Source organism: Alligator mississippiensis, chromosome 1 (genome assembly GCF_030867095.1).
Source record: "Alligator mississippiensis isolate rAllMis1 chromosome 1, rAllMis1, whole genome shotgun sequence".
Lineage (NCBI taxonomy): Eukaryota > Metazoa > Chordata > Crocodylia > Alligatoridae > Alligator > Alligator mississippiensis.
The window spans coordinates 113,758,340-113,778,311 of NC_081824.1; the positions used below are offsets into that span (position 1 = coordinate 113,758,340).

General features: G+C 42.8%; 1 protein-coding gene across 15 annotated transcripts in view; it reads right to left on the reverse strand.

The window, feature by feature from the left end:
* Positions 1–19,972, reverse strand: part of EPB41L2 (erythrocyte membrane protein band 4.1 like 2) — a 231,221-nt gene that overhangs the window by 124,273 nt on the left and 86,976 nt on the right. For all 15 annotated transcript variants that reach the window (XM_019479507.2, XM_006259769.4, XM_014611039.3 and 12 more), the window contains 2 exons: positions 2,501–2,964; positions 1,606–1,821 (listed from right to left, as the gene is read on the reverse strand). In XM_019479507.2, the coding sequence (XP_019335052.1) occupies positions 1,606–1,821; positions 2,501–2,950 (666 nt within the window). In that variant the 5' untranslated portion in view covers positions 2,951–2,964. The remainder of the gene's footprint in view (positions 1–1,605; positions 1,822–2,500; positions 2,965–19,972) is intronic.

The window sequence follows — 19,972 nt, forward strand, 5'->3', positions numbered from 1 at the left end:
CTAGAGGCACACCAATACATCGGTCCGATATCGGATCACCACCAATATGAAGAAAATAGTCTGCATCGGAAATCATCCTGATGTAGCTGATAATTTGTCCAATAAATGTCCATGAATGCACACAGCCACAGAACAGCATGTAGGCGGCAAAGAACACAGCCAGCAGTGTGGAGAGCTGCCTGCAGCTGGTAAGTCTGAGGGGGAAGGGGAAGGGAAAGGAAGGGCTGTGGAGAGGGAGCGCAGATCAAGGTCCCCTGTGGTGAGGGGGGGAGTAACACACACAGACCTGCATTTTCACTGACCTGCATTTTGTATTTTGGCTTCTATCCTACCCAGGAGAGCTCATAGTTCACAGACTCCCAAGATGCCTGAAGAAGGGTCTTTGTGCCTGAAAGCTTGCAAAGAACAATTTTTCCAACTATTGAGTTGGTCTATTAAAAGATATCACATCTACCCAAAGAATCTTGTCTGCCTAAGACCACATACACATACACACACACACACACACACGCACACACACACACCCTGAATATCCACTGAGACTTGCTTTTTAAGAAGGTAAGCTCATTAAACCAGAATCTATTATACTTAAAAATGACTAAAATGAGTTTTCAAATGACACACAGCTTTATTTAGCTTCAATCTAAAGTGTCTTTTTTCTGCTTTACACAGTTTACACCATTTTCACCCAATATGGCAATAAATGACCAAAACAATTTCTCAGTATTAGAAAATGAGCAGCTGATTTTTCCTCCATCTTACTAAGTCCTGCTTTTGTCAGTGTTAAGGTCAGTTGCAATCAGGAAATAAGCATACAGTTTCCAAATATCTAAACTGAAGATTTATGAGGTGAAGAAACAAATTACAGGGAACACTGGGTTTGATATAAAAAAACATCACTTGGTTAAGCATACACTGATGTTTATTTCAATTGAACCAGTTAACACAGACTAAGAACAGATGTTATATTGTCACAAGGTGTGCCTGTGTTTGTCCTAGAACAGAAAAAAGCCCCAGGACTGGCATATACATATATCACCCTTTCAAATCAGGGTATAGTAAATGAATGCAGTGCCCCTTTTCAATGAGATAATTCTGGGACAAGCACTCACATAAACGTGATATCTGTTTGTAGCCAGACTACTTTGAGTCCATTGTTATACCTGTGAAACAATTTAAAAGAAAAAATTCAAGTTGGCCCTATAATGAAGATCGTTTATGCAAAAAATTGTTTCAAAGCAAAGTACTGTTGAAGGTATACAAAAGGAAAATCCTTAATCTTTTTTGTATACAGGGCAATTGAAGTTGCTAAAAGAGGTTACACTACCCAAAGGTTTCTTTTGTTTCCTTTGTATCTTATATATGTTAAAACTGCTGTTCACAGAACATTATGGCTAAATGATAAAAGCCCTGAAAGGCAGAAGTTAAATACAAAATGTTAACTGACCTTCAGCTATAACAATCTGAATGTGATACTGTAATGAATCCATTCGACTTACCAAATAAAAATGCATTTGTTAAAGTCACACTGCAATGAAAGCATACTGTACTCACTGCTTTCTTTCTACAGAGAAAGATCTCTTTATATAAGGCTTCCTTCCTTACCTCTAGGTCACAGCTGTATTCTGTGCCATCCAGGAGCATTACTTTACACTGTACAGTTTTAATCTTCTTAGGAGCTTTTTGAGGAGCTTTCTCCATTTTGATTTCAGCTGTCTGTACCTCTTTGGTCTCCCTTTTTCCTGTTTCTTCTTCTAGCTTTTCTTCTGGTTCTTCTGTAACCTTTTCTACTTCAATCTCTTTACTGTCTTCCTTAGCTGGCTGTAAAAAAAAAAATAAAAAAAAAAAAATATATATATATACACAGCTTAATACAGTGATGACTCAATCCCACAAGAGCTAGACAAGTCAAAAGAAAAGTTCATGCTCCTACATACCAATCATGTATTTATGCTTTCAACTTTTTCACTGAAGTTATTCATCCAAACCACAATAGTTGGAAGCACAATAAGTAGTTTAAATATTATGATTATCCCCTTTGGGAAAAGATACTGACAAAACAGGTTTATTTGTCATTTCTGTACAAGTTTAAGAGAGAAAACCATTTTCCTTTTTCAGAATTACAATACATTTGTATAAGAACTCAGAATATAGTAAGAAATTGCATTAGCATTCAAAACCTACAGGCCATTGTGGCTAAAATTAAAGGACACCAGTTAAAGATGCTTTCGGGTATAAATACCCTTAGTCAGGCTGAGGATGCTTCCTCAGCTTGATGAAGGGTATTTATGCCCCAAAGCTTGCAAAGGAGAATTTTTCCAACTATTTGAGTTGGTCTAATAAAAGATATCAGATTTACCGAAAGAACGTTGTCTGCCAATCATTCCTAGTATAATCCTAGTACATGTCACAGATTTACAGCGGAGTTACACTACCAACAGAAGAGTTACACTAGCAGTGTACCTGACCCAGTAACTATTTATCATCTCCCTGAACCTACCTGGGTCTCAGCACTACTAACAGAGTGCTTTTCTTCCTCCTTGTTGTCTGTCTTAGCCTGATGGTTCTCAGCTGCTGCTTCTCCCTTCAGCTCAGCCACCTCTTCTGGAAGCTGACATTCACGTTCTTCAACATGTTCATCGCCCTCAGCCTTTTTCTTAGCTTCATCTTTGGGCTCTACCAAGCTATAGGATTTCTGTTTCTTAAGCCATGGGGGGAGGAAGCGAGAAATACCCTTGCCTTCAGACGGATCTCTCTCCTTCCGGCTAGTTGGGCTGCTTTGGCTAGTTGGTACTGGAGAAGAGGAAGAATCTTGTGTCTCTTCTGTTTCTTCGGTTTTTTGATTTTCTAGACTCTCCAAGGCCTCCTCAGGCTTTTCCTTGGCGGTGTCTGGCTCCAGCTTCTCGGCCTCTTTCTTTACTTCAGCTTCTGAGCCAACTTCGGTCGTCATGATCACAGATTATGCTAGAATTGCAACAACAAAATATTGTTTTACAGTGTTTCAACATTATAATTTTTGGCACTCAAACACCTTTTAAAGGCATGATCTAAAAATTAAAGGAATTACAAACCAAGTTCCGTAAGGTTTAAAGAACTATTTTACTCCACCCCATTCACACTCTACAAACAAAAGTAACAACAAACCAAATTATATGTCATATTAGCCATCAAAAGCTTTAAAAAAAAAAAAAATACATCGTACGTAGACCCACCCATGTTTTTCTCTAGGGTCAGAATGCTCATTAGCAACTAGAAGCAATACTGAAATACACTCACTATAGTACTATAAACTGTCCCTACTATTAATGTAGACTAAATATGAAAGAAGCTTCAGTGAGTAGTTTTTACTCCTCTCCTACATACTTTTCAAAAAGAGGCATAAGCAACCAATTTATTGTTTGCTCAAATTTCAGAAGGGGCAGGACACCTCTCCTGTTCAGCCTTCTTTGAAGAGTTCAGTGAGATACAACTGCTGCTTGCAGAAGTCAATGGAACTTTTATCACTGATTAGAGTGGGGCCAGGATTTAACCCAAAATATCTTCAACTACTTCAGAAGTCAAGATTAATTAGACTGGAAGTATAGAAAAAAGTGACACTGTTGCTAAGGAAAAGTAATTTAAAAATTCTATCCCATATTTTGTACCGCCAACTAATGTTTCCAAACTTATCATTAGCTACAGCCATACCAAATCTCACCTAAAATAAAAACAACTGATATTTTTGTTAAAAAAACCAAAACCAAAACAAAACAAAAAACTTACAGCTACATGGTCTTCTACTTAAAATCAAAATCATTGCTAAAGAGCCAGGCACAAACTGAGTACTAGCAATCAAGCTTGAGTGTTTGCCAGCTCTATACAGATTGTTCACTTTTAGGGAATGGACAATTTGCATGTGTATTTTAAGAAACTTTTGATTATTTTAATTTTAAATCAAATACGCCTCATTTGAAGGTGACAGGAAAGATCAGGATGGGAATGAAGATGATTAAAAAAAACAAAAACAAAAAACTGTTTCCCTGAACAAGTTGAACACATTCACTCAATGTTCTTGGCTGATATAGATCTAATGGCGCCCCACATAGTTATAATCCACAGGGTTTAGGGTTTGTTTTTTTTCCATTAGTTTAATTTAAATTTAGCTACGTTAGGACAATAAAAGAAAATACATAGCTAATTTTAAAGCAAAGCTATTCTCAATCAGAAACTTACAACAAAGCACAAAAACAGCATACACACAGTTATAAATACAGTAACCTCCCTCTTACACCCTTTAGCAACTGTATCTTCTGAATTGTCTTTTTGGTTTTTTTGTTTGTTTGTTTGTTTGTTTGACAGAGGTGGCTGGCTGTGTTAGGTCTGAAGAGGCATGAGCTTTTTGTAGGCAACAACCTACCATATTTTGTCAGATATGAATTCATAGCATCTGACAAAGTTGGTTGCTCAGGCCCCTCTGAACCAGTAATCCCTTAAGTGCCACCCTGCCTGAACTTCTGCCCTTCTTTTAGAAAAATTACAGTATCCAAGAAAAGCCAAAACTATAAGGAAGATGGATAGCATCCATCCTGATTATCCAAGTTAAACACTAATGCAAGTGCCCTCTGATGTTTATTTGGCTTGATTACCATTTGGTTTTGATCCAGTGGTTTTGAGGGCTTAGGTTTGTTCCTCCAAACATATGCTTTCATAATGATAAATAAAAGGCAGAAGGTAGCTGCATGCAGCTGTGAATCTTGATGATTTATTTTTAAGTGGCTGGCATTTCAGAATCTGTTTGGACTGCCCAAAATGGATTAAGAAAATTTTGTGGGGGGAGGCAGTCTAATAGGTAGAGTTTTTAAATTTTTAGAGGCTATAAGATCATACTAACTACAATTTATTTTAATCCAGGTTACCCTCTTCTTCAAGTAAGCCCTATTTTGGAAGGGAGAGCCCAACAGCACGCCAAGAAGCCATCCGTCATCTATAAAATTAATTCCAACCACTTCCATTCCCTGAAACTGAGACCACTCCTTCAATGAAATCTACTGCCAACAATCCCCCATCTAACAAACTATTTAAAAAAGCACTCACTAGCAGAGTTCCGTTCAGTGACAAGAGCAAAGTCACGAGAGAGAAGACAGAGTGTGTGCATACATGGGCACACACATGCACACTTCCATTTTAGAAACTGAACCAGAACAATAATAATAGGACACTTTCTGAAATAAGATACTGAAGGAAGACAGAAATTAAAAAGACTGAACTGATATTTGAGCTCTATAACCACATTAAAGAAAATTGTTTTAAGCTCACACTTAAATACTCATTTGTTACTTTTTTCCACTTATTAAAAACCTTCAAATTAAGCTCTGCCATATTTAATAAAAGTTTAAAGGCACTGACCTACTGTCTAACTTGAAGATTAAAGCAGAATTTGTGATTAAAAACATGGTATGCCAGTGATTAAGTTGCTACTAGTCAAATCATATTTTGCTAATGATTTCACATTAGTTAATTCAAAGGTTTATTCTCTCTCAAAAGTCAAAATGTGTTATCATCAAGGAAACACAAAATAGCTCTTCTGGGAAACTCCACAAATATTTTCTAGTCATAAGTAAGCCACAATACATCCATCTCGAGGTACAGCACAATGAACCTTACAAGTTTCAACTGTTAGTGGTAGTGGTGTTAACTTACGCAGCTGGATACATTTGATGAGAAAGCAACAGAAAATAAAATGTGCATTAATCAGTCTATTAACGTCTTAGAGAATCTGGCCTCAGTTTGTCTTAAAAGTGGCATTCACAATTTGTCCTTTATTTGAGAGCAAATGTTTTCCTATTTATTCTTTCATTTAATACACCAAGACAAAATATATACATACTAAATGTAAACTGTATTTATTTTAATTGTACTCTCTTCCCTCCCACCATATTGTCTGCAAGCTTTCAGAGGGCATCATTGCATTTTTTTCAGGACCACAGACCATGAGAGCCATAGCGCATACTGGAGGTATGGCAAGAATACTATTGTGGTAAGACTAATGTTTACTTCATCTGAAAGGGTAGGAGAAACAACAGCTAGCTTCATAATTTACGGAAGAAGCAACATTCCATTCACTGGTCAAAATTTCCCAAGTCTTGCAAAAGGCTTATTTTCATTAGGTTTGATGTTGCTTTACCTTTAGTGCATTTAACTTTATGCTTTCCACAATGCAGTTTCCCCTCACAGCCTGCTGCATTTTCCAATTTAAATCAATTCCAAAAAATGCATCAGCAATTTCTTGACTTTTAATGTGGTCTGTCTAAAATCCCTGGCATTTGGCAAAAATGTTTCTGAAGACAGTTTTATTGGTTCAACAAAACAAGCTTATTCCCCTGCTAGAAATTCTATAGGCATTCAATATTCAAAAAACAAACAAGTGCGTGTTTGTGACAGGGCTGAGAATGTGTCCATTTCTCTGCATTTTGCTTTGTCAGCATTTTTTATGACTGCACTCGCCTTAGGGACTAGAACCTCCATTTTGCACATGGCCAACCCTGTTTTGAGCTGTGTGTTAAGAGCTGATCTAAACTAACTATACACACAGCCTATGTGAGATATGCAACCAAACTAGAGAACGAAAGGGCATTTCTGCCTTCAAGAAAAGTGAAAGCTAAAAAGAGTCATACAAACAGGTCCCAAGGAATACTGATTTACTAATGATTCTTATCCTCTTTGCTACCCATTGTAAAGCAAGGGGTGTTGTCCATGTGAACCCAGCATGACTGGAGGTTCATGACCAAAACTGCATTCACGAACAGAACAACTTCTGGGTCAGGGTCAATTACTGCACCACCAAAAGTAACGTACTATACAGGAAACAGGGAGTTTCCACCTGGCCTGAACACTGATCCGGTCTCACCCCTACTTTGGGCATCTGTTTTCATCTATTTGTCATTTCCCCCCATAAGCATATAACTATGTGCAAGAATGGGAGAGAAATTAAAACAAGTGCAGTTTCTCTACAAAGCTTACAGGTTCTTTGCTATAACTGCCATATAGTTTCATGAAAGGTGTAATCAAGGACACCAGTGCTCACTGAACTTCTCAGGCTGCTTAGATACGTTTCTTCAAAAGTCCACCTGGCTCTGGATGGCTCAGGCTCTAAGAAGTTGGATGGTGGCCAAGGGCTGCCAGACCTTTGTCTATACGTGAATGATCCAAACAGGAGGGGACACTTTGAGACTACCCAGAACCAAGAAATTCAGCAGCTCTGTCCCCCTCAGACTCCTGGTATCCATTCAGGAAGTGGGACTGTACTCTATATCCATCCATCCATCCACCCACCCATCCAGGCAGGCAATAAATCAAAATAAGAAGCTTTTATGGGAGATTAACTTGCTGGTTATTTTCAGACAGCAGGCTCTCTGTTTCTATCAAAGAAAGATACAATTCTTGAAATGGGGTCTGGAAAAGATGGTTATCCATGTGAGAAAAGTAGTGGAAGGAGGTGGTCACAGAATTTTTTTTTCTTAGAAGCTTTGGATCATTTCTTAAACACTCTTAAGAATGAAAAACAAATGTCAAGATAGTCACCATTTTATTTTCATGTCAAACATGTCCATTTTCATAGCCAGCATGATTATTATACTAGGCATTTCATCCCTTCGCAGGTTGTTTTGTCTTATTCCAGGGAGCTAAATGCTGCAATTTCAGTATTTAATTCAGAGGTGGGCAAAATACAGCCCAGTGGCCAGATCCGGCCCACCAGGCCATTCCACAGAGCCTTTAAAAAATTTGGAAAATTAATATTCATCTGCTCCTGGCTGCCTGTCAAAAATGACAGGAGTCAGGGGCAGTAGGACTCAGCAGCAGTAGTTAAGACAGCAAGACTCAGCAGCAAGGCCCACCCAGCCCGGCCCCACCCCCAGCTCCCTCCTCCCCCCTGGCCTGGGACCCTGGGGATGTTCCTGCCTCCCTGCACCAGAGGGAAACGCAGAGAACAACTGGGGTGGTGGGGAGGCAGAGGAGGACCGTAGGCAACTGCCCCAGTCCTCGGGGCTGGGCCAGTTACTGCCAAGTCTCTCAGTCCGGCCACGCTGCTGGAAGCCAAGTGGTGCTGGAGCGGCTGGCAGGAAAGCAAAGAAATGGCAGCTACAGGTGGGGCAAGTGGCAGTGAGTGAGTGCATAGGAGTGCTAGGACACTTGAACACGAGTGCAGGGCCCCCTCCAGTGTCCTTGGGCCAGCACCAGTGAGGCCCAGAGCAGAATGGCAGGAGCACAGGGTCCGGCACAAGCTGTGCTGGGCCTGGGACACCAGCATAGGCGCTGTGCTCCCTCCTGTTCCTGCACTTCCGCACCCCTGCTCACTCTCACTCCCCGCTGCCTGTAGCTGCCATTTCCCTACTTTCCTGCCAGCTTCCGGCCACTCCAGCACCTCGTGGCTCCTGGCTGCATGGCTGGACCACCGGAGCAGGTGGCCTGCGCTGGTACCCTGGAGCCAGGAGCGGTACGGGGGTGGTGTTTGTGTGTTCATAGGGCAAGTCTTACACATGCGCACACACACACACACACACACACACACACACACCCACCCACCATATACATGCACCCCCCCACACACTGCCATACACACTGACCCCCCTACCCCCTCACAAACCCCAGCCACCCTCCCTGCCACATACAGTCCCCCAAAAACCCCATACCACCCACACATACACACGCTCCCTCATCCCACACATCTATCCACCCCCACAAAGCCCTCACAGAAACACCCACACCCTCCCCCACACCCCACATACCCAGAGTCCCCCACAAACCTATATCCACCCCCTTCTCCACAATATACAAGAGTAAAACTTAATTTTAAGCTACTGTGCAATGACCTCTATGTATACTATACAAACAGATGTAAATCAGGACAAAAATATTTTTTTAAATCAAATTAATTAATTTTGTAGATGTGCACTTTTTAGAATACAGTTTAGTATTTTTTTTGGTTCCAAGATGGCAAAACACCTTGCTGAAAGGAGTACTTTTAGGGGTAAGGGGAGGAATTTCTGGTGGGAAAGATCAGAGGTTAAGGGGAGGGATTTTTGGTCCCAAAATGGTGACCAGGGGGTGTGGCACCTGTCAGGGGGCAGGGCTAGACATGCAGCCCTCAACATTTTGCCAAAGTTTGGTAAGCAGCCCTCTCCCCCAAAATTACTGCCTGCCCCTGATGTAATTACAGAACTCAAGGCTACATTTGGCTAATTAATGGTGGTTATAAATGAAGTATTTTGCATTAGCAAGTTCTTTATTATAAAGAAAAGCAAAACAAAGCATATCTTTGAGGTCTCTGAGAGCAATTACTTTATCCAAGTACTTGCTTTGAACCAGTCTGCTCCCATATGGAGGATCAGCCCTGCAATGGCAGATTTTGCCCTTCTTTCCAAGAAGTCATTCATCAACTTCACTTGCGGAACCAAGACCACTATTGTTTCCAAACACAATCACCCATCTGCTGAAGTAACTTCTACAAGTGAGATTTCCTGGTACACCTACTCAGCTAATCAGATGGAAAAGTCTCCCTTCCCCAGAGATCAAAAGTCCCCCCAACGGACAAACATTACCTTAAAACAGGGGTTTTCAACCTGTTCTAACAAATGCACCCCCTTCTACCTCACACGTACTCCTTTATTTTTTTTTCGGGGGGAGGTTGGGGGGGGGGTCAGATTGAAGCTCCCATGATGAGGGAGGGAGTGGGATTGGGGCAGGGGCAGGTGTTGCACAGTCAGGAAGGAGTGCAGGACAGAGCCACGAGAGCAGTTCATCCAGGAGATGTAGGGAGGAGTTCCTGCTGCTGCCCACACCTCAGTGGAGGTCCAGGGGGCATGTGCCCCCCCAGATCTGTGCACAGGGTGGAGGCAGCCGTGCGATAATGTGCCTACTGCAACCAGGTGGGCAGGGGACAGGCACACACGCAGATGCAGACACAGACATACACATACACACACATGCAGACAGACATGCAGAGATGCAGATACACACACATGCCGCCAGCAGATAAGATTTTGACCTGGAAGACCTACCCCCCTAGTGAGAGAACTTCTTTTGCAAGAAGGAACACTAGCACACACCCCTTGTGGTCTGTTCCCCCAACATGGCACATTTGAAGTTGGCACCAACCAGCTTTTAATTCACTGCCCTGCTGGATGACATGAAGCTGGGTGCATGGAAAAGTGGGCTCTGGGAGACTCTCCCCAAGCCCACTCTCTACCCCCATCACCCAGCTAAGCAGCAGGGACAGCAATGTGAAGATGGGGCATTAGGAAGCTCTCTGGGGGGACCCCCAGTCTGGGGAAAGGTGCCAGGGGGCTTGTCAGTCTTCCCAGGACTTGGAGAAGTGAAGCAGTCACTGCTCCCCTGCTGTCTCCAGACTGGGATTACCCTGCTCTGGGAAGGTGCAGAGGAGAGGGAGCAGCTGCAGGCTGAGTGCCTGTACTACTCCATCTGCCAGAAAGACTTCTAGCAATGGAAATTTCCACTGCTAGAAACAAACATCTGTTCAAGACCAGATGAGACAGTTTCACCCTCAAGCTGACTGAAGTACCCAATGTAACATGCAGATTTATATACATGTATACCTCAGCATGAAGAACAACAGACCTCTCTCCTTCGTTTTCTAAGCATAACTGTTACATCTTCCAACTCAGAAAGAATCCAGCAATCCAGAATTGTGAAGTAGTTCTGGTTTTCTGTGTTGGTAATATGGTAGGTTGGCCAAATTTATTGCACGTGAACAGGAGTCAAAAAACTTTATTATCTTTTTCATTGTTTTGCTGTTAGCTTTCAAGATATTTGGCATAACAGTCAGTTTCCTTAAGCTATATAATTATCTTTATTCTGGTCTTTAAAAAAAAAAAAAAAAAAGGCAAAAAAACCCCAACCCTGACCAGACTTGGTTTTTTGTTTTTTGGTTGTTTTTTTTTGTTTTGTTTTGGGGGGGGGAGAGGGTGGGGGGGGGGTTTGTTTTTTACTGATCAAGAGTTTAAGAGCAAACCTAACATCACAGGCTTTACTGTTTAACAATGGGGACTCTATCCAGTTGCTGGATGGTACCAATTAGAATGCTATTTCTGTATGCCAGAAAAAAAAAAAAAGAAAAGTCTACTCAAAATCTGTAATCTAAAAACAGCTTCTAGAAGAAGTAGTTTCAGATGCTACATTTGTCATTCAGCCTGCTTTCAATCTGTGGTTTTACAACCATTCAGCTCTTTAAAATCTTTTCTCCCATGCTGCCAAAAGCAAGGGAAAATACTGTAAATATTTTTCTCTAATTATTATCTTTTCATAATATGACCTTTCAAGCTGTCATTTATGTTGTTGAGTCTTTTTTAACATAGTCATTCTTCACCCTTTATTGTATTCTTAAACATAGTACATGTACCTCCTTCACATATAGTTTCCCTCCCTAACATTTCCTTCTGCAACCCATCAATGATAGTCCAGAAACCAGAGTTCAAGAACCAGAAGTTTAATATTTCAAAGAGGTGGAGAATGGCTTGAAAAAGGAATATATTTTATGCATCGACACCTGGATGAATAACTGGAGAGCGGACAGGCAAACAGCAAACAGTGAAGTGAGGCCATGAAAGTTAACATCAGATATTCTTTAAAGAACGTTAAGGTTTTTAATAAACATTATATTAAGATCTTGACTATTCATGCACAGAAGAATGTAAACAACATCCTTAGCCATTAGAGTGTAAATCATCTTTTAATGAAATGTACAGATACCTTATTGAGAGGTACTGCAAAGAACTGAGAACACAGACGATATGAAATAAGAGAAACAAAGATGGCAAGTACAGATGAGATTCAATGATGGGGCAGGGGAGGAAGAACAAACTAATACGTGTGGGGAGAATAACTCCACACAGACGTTAAACAAAAGAAAACCAGGAAATTATAAGACGACTTATGAGCCAAGCTAAGTGCAATTCAATACAGCAACTTACAAATATACAGTGCATGTCTGAGTGACAGCAGTTTCCTTCTCTATCTGTGCAAAAAGCCCATACTCACTTTGAGAACTTCATTCTACAAAATATCAGGGACAAATTAAAGGAAGTTTGGAGGGGCACTGAGAGTGGTTAATTGGCTGGAAAAAAATTCATGAAAACATTAAAATGTGCAACCATATAATCTATTACTAAGTTGGGGATGCAAGTGCTTTTATAAATAAATAGGAAATGCTGGCTATATTTGATTATATAGCCAACAACTAACCACTCCCCTTACTCTATGACCCAAAATATCTTAACATCGGAATATACATGGAACATTACAACTTATGGAACTGATGTGAAAGTGTATCAATATGATAAGACCTCGCATTAGAAAAGTATAAGCATAAAAACCAAATACTATGCTAACACACTACTTCTGACTGCCACAGTAGGAATTCTGCCACAAGCATTCGACAAGCCACATTTCTGCCTATTCATACAAGCAGCATTGTCACCTGAGAACTTGGGTTGTTTGTAGTACCTCCCAATTCCAATAAAGTATCTGTTCATTTCATTAACAGCTTCTAAACCCCACCATTTGATATATAAGATTAATTTAATTTACCAGTTAAAAGAACCAGAGCTTTCAAGTGCTCTTAACGTGTTAACTTATGCACTTATAACTTATGAACTCATCATGCCTTGATGCAGATGTACTACTTCATATTTAAGGAAGTAGTAATTAGGGAACCTACCAAATTTGTGATTTCACGGTATTTGCGGAAACAGCAAATACAGTTTGTCCCCACAAAAAAGCGCAGGGGCCACGAAAAGGCATGAAATCAGCAGCAAGCGGGGAGTGGGGAAGGGAAGAGAGCTCCAAAAACAGAAAAGGGCAGAAAGATCTGGCAGCCTGAAGCACAGGGGGAGAAAGAGACAGTGAGATTTTCATGGCAGCACGCAGTCCCCGTCCCGTCCCGTGCCACCCCGTGATGCCTCCAATTGGCCGGAGGGGCCCAGAAGTCCTACCCCTCCCCAGAGATTGATATATGGCCACCTTGTACTTACAAGTATTAACCCACTGTGGACTTATTTACTTTCCTGCAGTCTAATAGGGCCGCATATGTAGGCATTGAGATATTTACTGCAGAGCTAATTAGGTGACTCCACAGTAAACATTTCATGTAGATATGCCTGCAATGTACTATCTTGCTTCTTGATTAACTTTCCACAGAACATATAATAGGAAAATCTAAAATCATATTTCATTATGCCAATATACTGACATACTGAAGTTCTGGAAGGAGCAGAGAGCTATTTCTCTTCTGTCTGCACTAGACAGAGAATGCATATATGCACTAAGACTAAACAAACCGTCACATACTGGTTTGAAAAAAGCCCATTCTCAGGAGCCAGCACTGAGTCAATTGCTGTTGATTAGCCAGAGGCCAAGTTTACCTATCAATAATACCATTCAGACAGGCAAGATAATTGGACTATTATTTTATTTGCTTCTTGGACCCTTCAGCTGGGATAAGTGGTAGGAACCGGTAGATCCCCAAAAGAGTCAACAATGATTTGATGTAATAAATACCAAATACACTATAACCAGGTGCAGCATCTAAAGTAGTTACTACTTCCCTCACCACTTCCAAATCCCAATGGAAGGCAGTGTCTTAGCTAGCAATTCTTCAACTAAAAAAGGGGTGTGGGAGGGAGGGCAGGTAGCCAGAATACAAAACCCCAAGTAATAGAGATACCTGCTTACTTTCATCTGAATACACTGCTAAAAAAATGAGGCTTTCTGTGGTCCAGCAAAAGGGAGAAAGCTGGGCAAGAATTGTGCAAACAGCATCAGGTCAGATGTACGAAACATTCATGGCCTTCAGTTGTTGTACTCCTTGTAAAGGCGTGGTATCCTAGTTCCTCAGCTGATATCACTGCCCTATTGACTTCCATGAAATAGTTGCTACTATGCATGGTACACACATGAACACATACCAATGAACAGTATTCTCATTAGAAAAACCAGCCACTTCAGTGGAGCCAATACCTGCTGATCTGCCCCAAGCAGAGGTGGATCCAATTCTGTTAACTACCATATTTACCCAAATCCAAGATGATCCAGAATTAAAGACAACCATTCCCCACCCCCAAAATTAGATTCTATACATGGAAAATTTAAAATGGTTACAATTTTCTATATATAGAATCTAATTATTGGGGGATCATCATAAATTCATCCCCCAATGCAGTAGGGAAAGCAGTGGCAGGGGACAACTGGTGGTGGGTAAGAAGATAGGAGAGGCAGTGAGAGCAGCAATGGGGAACAGGCAGTAGGGGGAGACAGGCAGCATGGAAGTGGCAAGGGGGGCAGGCAGCTCCCCGCCTTTGGGCCTGCCCCACAGCAGCCTCAGGCCCCTGTCTCCTCCTTCCCTCCCCCTTCACAGGCTTTAGTCCCCCTCTCCTCCTCCCTCTTTTCTCCCCCACCCCACAGCCACTGCATTCACTTCCACCACTTACTCTTGCTCTGGTGCAGTCAGACTCCATCCCCTCTGCAGCCTGGGAAACAGAGCATGGCCCTAGCCCACCCACATAGCTTCAGTGTGGAGCCATCACTGATGCTGCAAGGCCAGGCTGCGGCCATGCTCTGTACCCCAGGCTGCAGTAGGGACACAGCATGTGAAAACCAGAGCAAGGATAAGGAGTGGACGCGCAGGCAAGAGGTGGGAAGAGGGAAGACAAGCAAAGGGGTGAGGGCTCAAAACTGTGGGTGGGCAGCAGTGGCACAGCGGGGCATAGGAGAAGCAGTGGGGTGAGGATCCAAGGCTGCAGGGGGGAGAAGCAGGCAGGAGGCAGAGTCAGTGCAGAGGCAGGCAGCAGCTGAGGCTCTGGTCCTGACTGGGGGCTGAGGCCAGAGCTGGAGCCACAGCAGCTGTCTGCCCCCTTGTACTCAGTTCCAAGATGAAGAGTTCCCACCCTCCCCACCCCCAAGATTAAATGGGGGGGAACCTAGTCTTGGAATTGAGTATATACAGTAGTAAAGAGGAATTAAACTTGTTCAAATATTTTTCCTATAGCAATTTAGATGAGCTATCTGGCAAATGTAATTATTTGTCGTATGACCTGATTTTATGAATGCATGCATAAATTTTTGAGGAGTAATTGTTCTAAACCTCTCTCAAAAGACCAAACAAAGTTCAATTTAAAGGTCATGAGATTTAATGAATAATCGTTCACACTCTCTAAATACGCATTTGCTTCAAGAACTGGTAAGTTGATCTTTGATTTGTTTTTTTTTCCACACTCAGAGATATAAAGAAGGCCCTTCCAAATATTAAATTTAATTCTTAATCAAAGATGTCTTGAGATTTAAGTTTTCAAATCTCAGAATACAATTTATTAAAAAAAAGCTCTCTCGCTCCTATCAGGAGTGACAGATAAAGTTTGTATAGAGAAAGGTTTCTTTGACAACAAAACTTCGGCACCCTATGGTTATAGAGGTGCTTCTCATCTTCAACTCTGTAGATCACTAGTGAGACCTCACCTGGAGTGCTTTGTTCAGTTTGAGCACTCGCTTTAAGTAAGATGGCAACAAATCTTAGACTTCAGGAAGGCCTTCGATACGGTATCCCACCCCATATTGGTGAACAAGTTAAGAGGCTGTGATGTGGATGACTACACAGTCCGGTGGGTGGCGAATTGGCTAGAGGGCCGCACCCAGAGAGTCATGGTGGATGGGTCGGTCTTGACCTGGAAGGGTGTGGGCAGTGGGGTCCCGCAGGGCTCGGTCCTTGGACCGATACTCTTTAATGTCTTCATCAGCAACTTGGACGCTGGGTGGCACGGAGGTGGAAAGGGATCTTGGAGTCCTAGTGGACTCCAAGATGAACATGAGCCGGCAGTGTGACGAAGCCATCAAAAAAGCCAATGGCACTTTATCGTGCATCAGCAGATGCATGACGAATAGGTCCAGGGAGGTGATACTTCCCCTCTATCGGGCGCTGTTCAGACTGCAGTTGGAGTACTGCGTGCAATTCTGGGCGCCACACTTCAAGAAGGATGCAGATAACCTGGAGAGGGTCCAGAGAAGGGCAACTCATATGGTCAAGGGCCTGCAGACCAAGCCCTAAGAGGAGAGACTAGAGAACCTGGACCTTTTCAGCCTCCGCAAGAGAAGGGTGAGAGGCGACCTTGTGGCTGCCTATAAGTTCATCACAGGGGCACAGAAGGGAATTGGTGAGGTTTTATTCACCAAGGCACCCCCGGGGGTTACAAGAAATAACGGCCACAAGCTAGCAGAGAGCAGATTTAGATTGGACATTAGGAAGAACTTCTTCACAGTTCGAGTGGCCAAGGTCTGGAACGGGCTCCCAAGGGAGGTGGTGCTCTCCCCTACCCTGGGGGTCTTCAAGAGGAGGTTAGATGAGTATCTAGCTGGGGTCATTTAGACCCAGCACTCTTTCCTGCTTATGCAGGGGGTCGGACTCGATGATCTATTGAGGTCCCTTCCGACCCTAACATCTATGAAATAAGAAAGAGTGCAGTGAAAAGCAACAAAACGCTTAGAGATCTGGGAAACATTACTTATGAGGAAAAGCTGAAAAAAAATGGACAAGTGGACACACTGGAGGGCAGGGAACAACTTCAAGCAGACCTGGACAGGTTAGACATATGGGCAGAAAACAAAAGAATGCAATTCAAGGAGAAATGCAAAGTGCTGCACCTAGGGAGGAAAAATGTCCAGCATACCTACTGCCTAGGAAATGACCTGCTTGGTGGCATGGAAGCGGAAAGGGATCTTGGAGTCCTAGTGGACTCCAGGATGAACATGAGTCGGCAGTGTGATGAAGCCATCAGAAAAGCTAATGGCACTTTATCGTGCATCAGCAGATGCATGACAAACAGAACCAAGGAGGTGATACTTCCCCTCTATCAGGCGCTGGTCAGACCACAGCTGGAATACTGCGTGCAATTTTGGGCACCGCACTTCAAGAGGGATGTGGATAACCTGGAGAGGGTCCAGAGAAGGGCCACTCATATGGTTAAGGGCTTGCAGGCCAAGCCCTATGAGGAGAGACTAGGGCACCTGGACCTCTTCAGCCTCCGCAAGAGAAGGTTGAGGCGACCTTGTGGCTGCCTATAAGTTCATGGAGGCACAGAAGGGAATTGGTGAGGCTTTATTCACCAAGGTGCCCCTGGGGGTTACAAGAAATAATGGCCACAAGCTAGCAGAGAGCAGATTTAGACTAGACATTAGGAAGAACTTCTTCACAGTTCGAGTGGCCAAGGTCTGGAACGGGCTCCCAAGGGAGGTGGTGCTCTCCCCTACCCTGGGGGTCTTCAAGAGGAGGTTAGATAGGCATCTAGCTGGGGTCATCTAAACCCAGCACTCTTTCCTGCCTATGCAGGGGGTCGGACTCGATGATCTATTGAGGTCCCTTCCAACCCTAACATCTATGAATCTTTGTTCATATTTAAGGCTAAATACTTAACCAATTATTCATGACGCATATCCTTAGATGAAGATGTCTATGGGTGCCTATACACGTACTCCAGGGGAGGGAGGACACTTTAATTAGAGTGGCTCTCAGGAGCTGCTCTAATTAGAACGCTGCAGCAACTTGTCTATTCAGCATCCCATGCTTCAAAATGACAGTGGGGGGGTTTTAACTAACACTCAAATGAGTGTAGCAATGCACAGCGTAGCTCCACAGAAGTGAGTGAAGCTACACTAAATTTTAATCACCAGAAGCTCTGGATCATCAAATTAAAGCCTTACAAAGTTAAGAAAGCTTATAGCATTTTCTTGAACTGGAAAACAAGAAGAATCCTACAAATTAGCAGTCAATCTTTCAAAGGAAGCACGATAAATACTAGGGGTATGAAAAACAGGCCATATTCAATTTGGATGCATCCCAAATCAGGGGACAGTGATTCAACTCATTGATTAAGATCATTGTCCTGATTTGATTTGGCCAAATCCAAATCTAAAGATTTGATACTGATTCAGAGAATCAGTGATTTGGCCATAGACACAGTTTTAAATGTTTTTTCTACATACCTCAAGGTACCAGGCACAGCTCTTGAATTCTGAAATGGTGGGGAGGATGGAGCGTCCCACAGGAAAAAGGGGATTGGGGGGCATGTGCTCAGCGGTGGACCTGGAAGTGGACCGGAAGTACGTCCGGCCCACTTCCAGGTCCTCTGCTGAGCATGCAGGGGACCCTCCCCAGCTCGGTGATAGGCTGCGGGGGGACCCCAGGTGCCACCCCGGTCCCAGAAGGCACCAGTCACCGAGCTGGGGGGGGAGGGGGGGGGGAAAATGTTCCACGCACTTCATGGCAGGCCCAGAAGTTCCAGGTTTGCCGCCAAGCACACTGGCCCCCCCCCCCGCACTCCTGTGGGACACTCCATCCGCCCCAGCATTCACGAGCCACCTGGTAACTTGAGGTATGTAGAAAAAACATTTAAAGCTGCATCTATGTCCAAATCATTGAATCTCTGAAACTTTCCGAACTGATTCAGAGGGTTCTGATTCGATTTGTAGAGATTAAAGGGTCTCCTGATTTAATTCGGATTCAGAGATTTGGTTGCTGAATCGGGCCAAATCTCCACCAAATCAAATCTGTGACCAAAGCTTTGCACAGCCCTAGTAAATATATTATAGAAAAATTGGTATCCAAGAATGGTTTTAAAAACATACTGAAGAACATGAAAGCTATAAGTTTCATATCTGATCTCAGTTGTTCACGGAAGCCACTTTCAGCAGATGATAGAGATGTACCCAACTAAAGAAACACAATAACATTCGCAATTAGCTTACTCATATTCATTCTGGTTGCTCCTGGCCTAGTATTTGGGGGTGGGGGAGAACAATACCTTTGTGTAATTATCAGGTAATTCATTGTAAACTTCAAGAACAGTATATGAAAAGCTGTGACACTGACAGGGGATCCTATTGCAATTCTGAATTCTAATAAGCCAAGCACTAAAAAGAAGCAGCTATCATATCAGCATGCTAACTGCCCTATAAAAACAGAGATCATGACTTCTTTGCTGTAGGAGTTACCTTATTTACTTTGTCATTCAAAAAGTCTTGACGTGCTTAATAAATTGAAGTTGCATCTATACAAACACTCCTAACAAATTAGTCAAGAACCCAAACAGAATTTAAAATGTAACAGCCAGTTCTTGAAAACATTTGGCTTTGAACACGTGCTCAAGAACGATGACCTTTTAAAAGTAGCGAATAACCAGCTATAACCTCTGCTTTGGGTCACATCTAGTTGCATTACCCTAAAGCAAAGCAAGCAAAACTGATCATATGTACCTAGAGGGAAAATGAGTATTGATGCAACAAAAGCCAAATATGTGTTTTTATGCAAGTTGTGCAACACACTATTAAAATTCTTTAGTCTACTAAACAATCACGCAATCCTGGGTTGATAACAGCATCAGTAATTTAGCTCCAAAGTCACAAAGTACACAAAAAGACTGATTATTTACTTGCCTACTCTTCAAAAATTAATCCTCTACTTGAGGAGTGGAGAGGGCCAAGTGGCATGCAGTGTTGAAGCAGCAACTGGACATTTCTTACTCCGGGGGGAGATATTGTCTCCTGTTTTGGTCACTGACATGCATATCAAGCAACTAGCAAAACACTAGTTTTCAGCAGCAAAAAGCAGGTGACACGCCCCAGGAACAAAAAAACAAAAAGAACACTGTTTAGAGCTACATTTCTCAGAATGCTCTTCACTGGAGCCTCACTTGCTCCTGCGCCCTCACTGTCCCTGCTGCTCGGCCCTCTCCACTGCCCAAGCTGGGGCCACTGCAAGGAAGGTGCAGAGGTAGGGGAAAGAATGGGGAGACTGGAGGCAGAGGCACCCCTTAACTCCCTTTTGGTACTCCCATTCCCACTCTTAGAAGATGTCTGGGGCTCATGACCCACTCTTCCAGCCATCCTTATGCTACTCCTAGCAAATAATATTTGAGGTCCTAATGCTCCTCTTGCA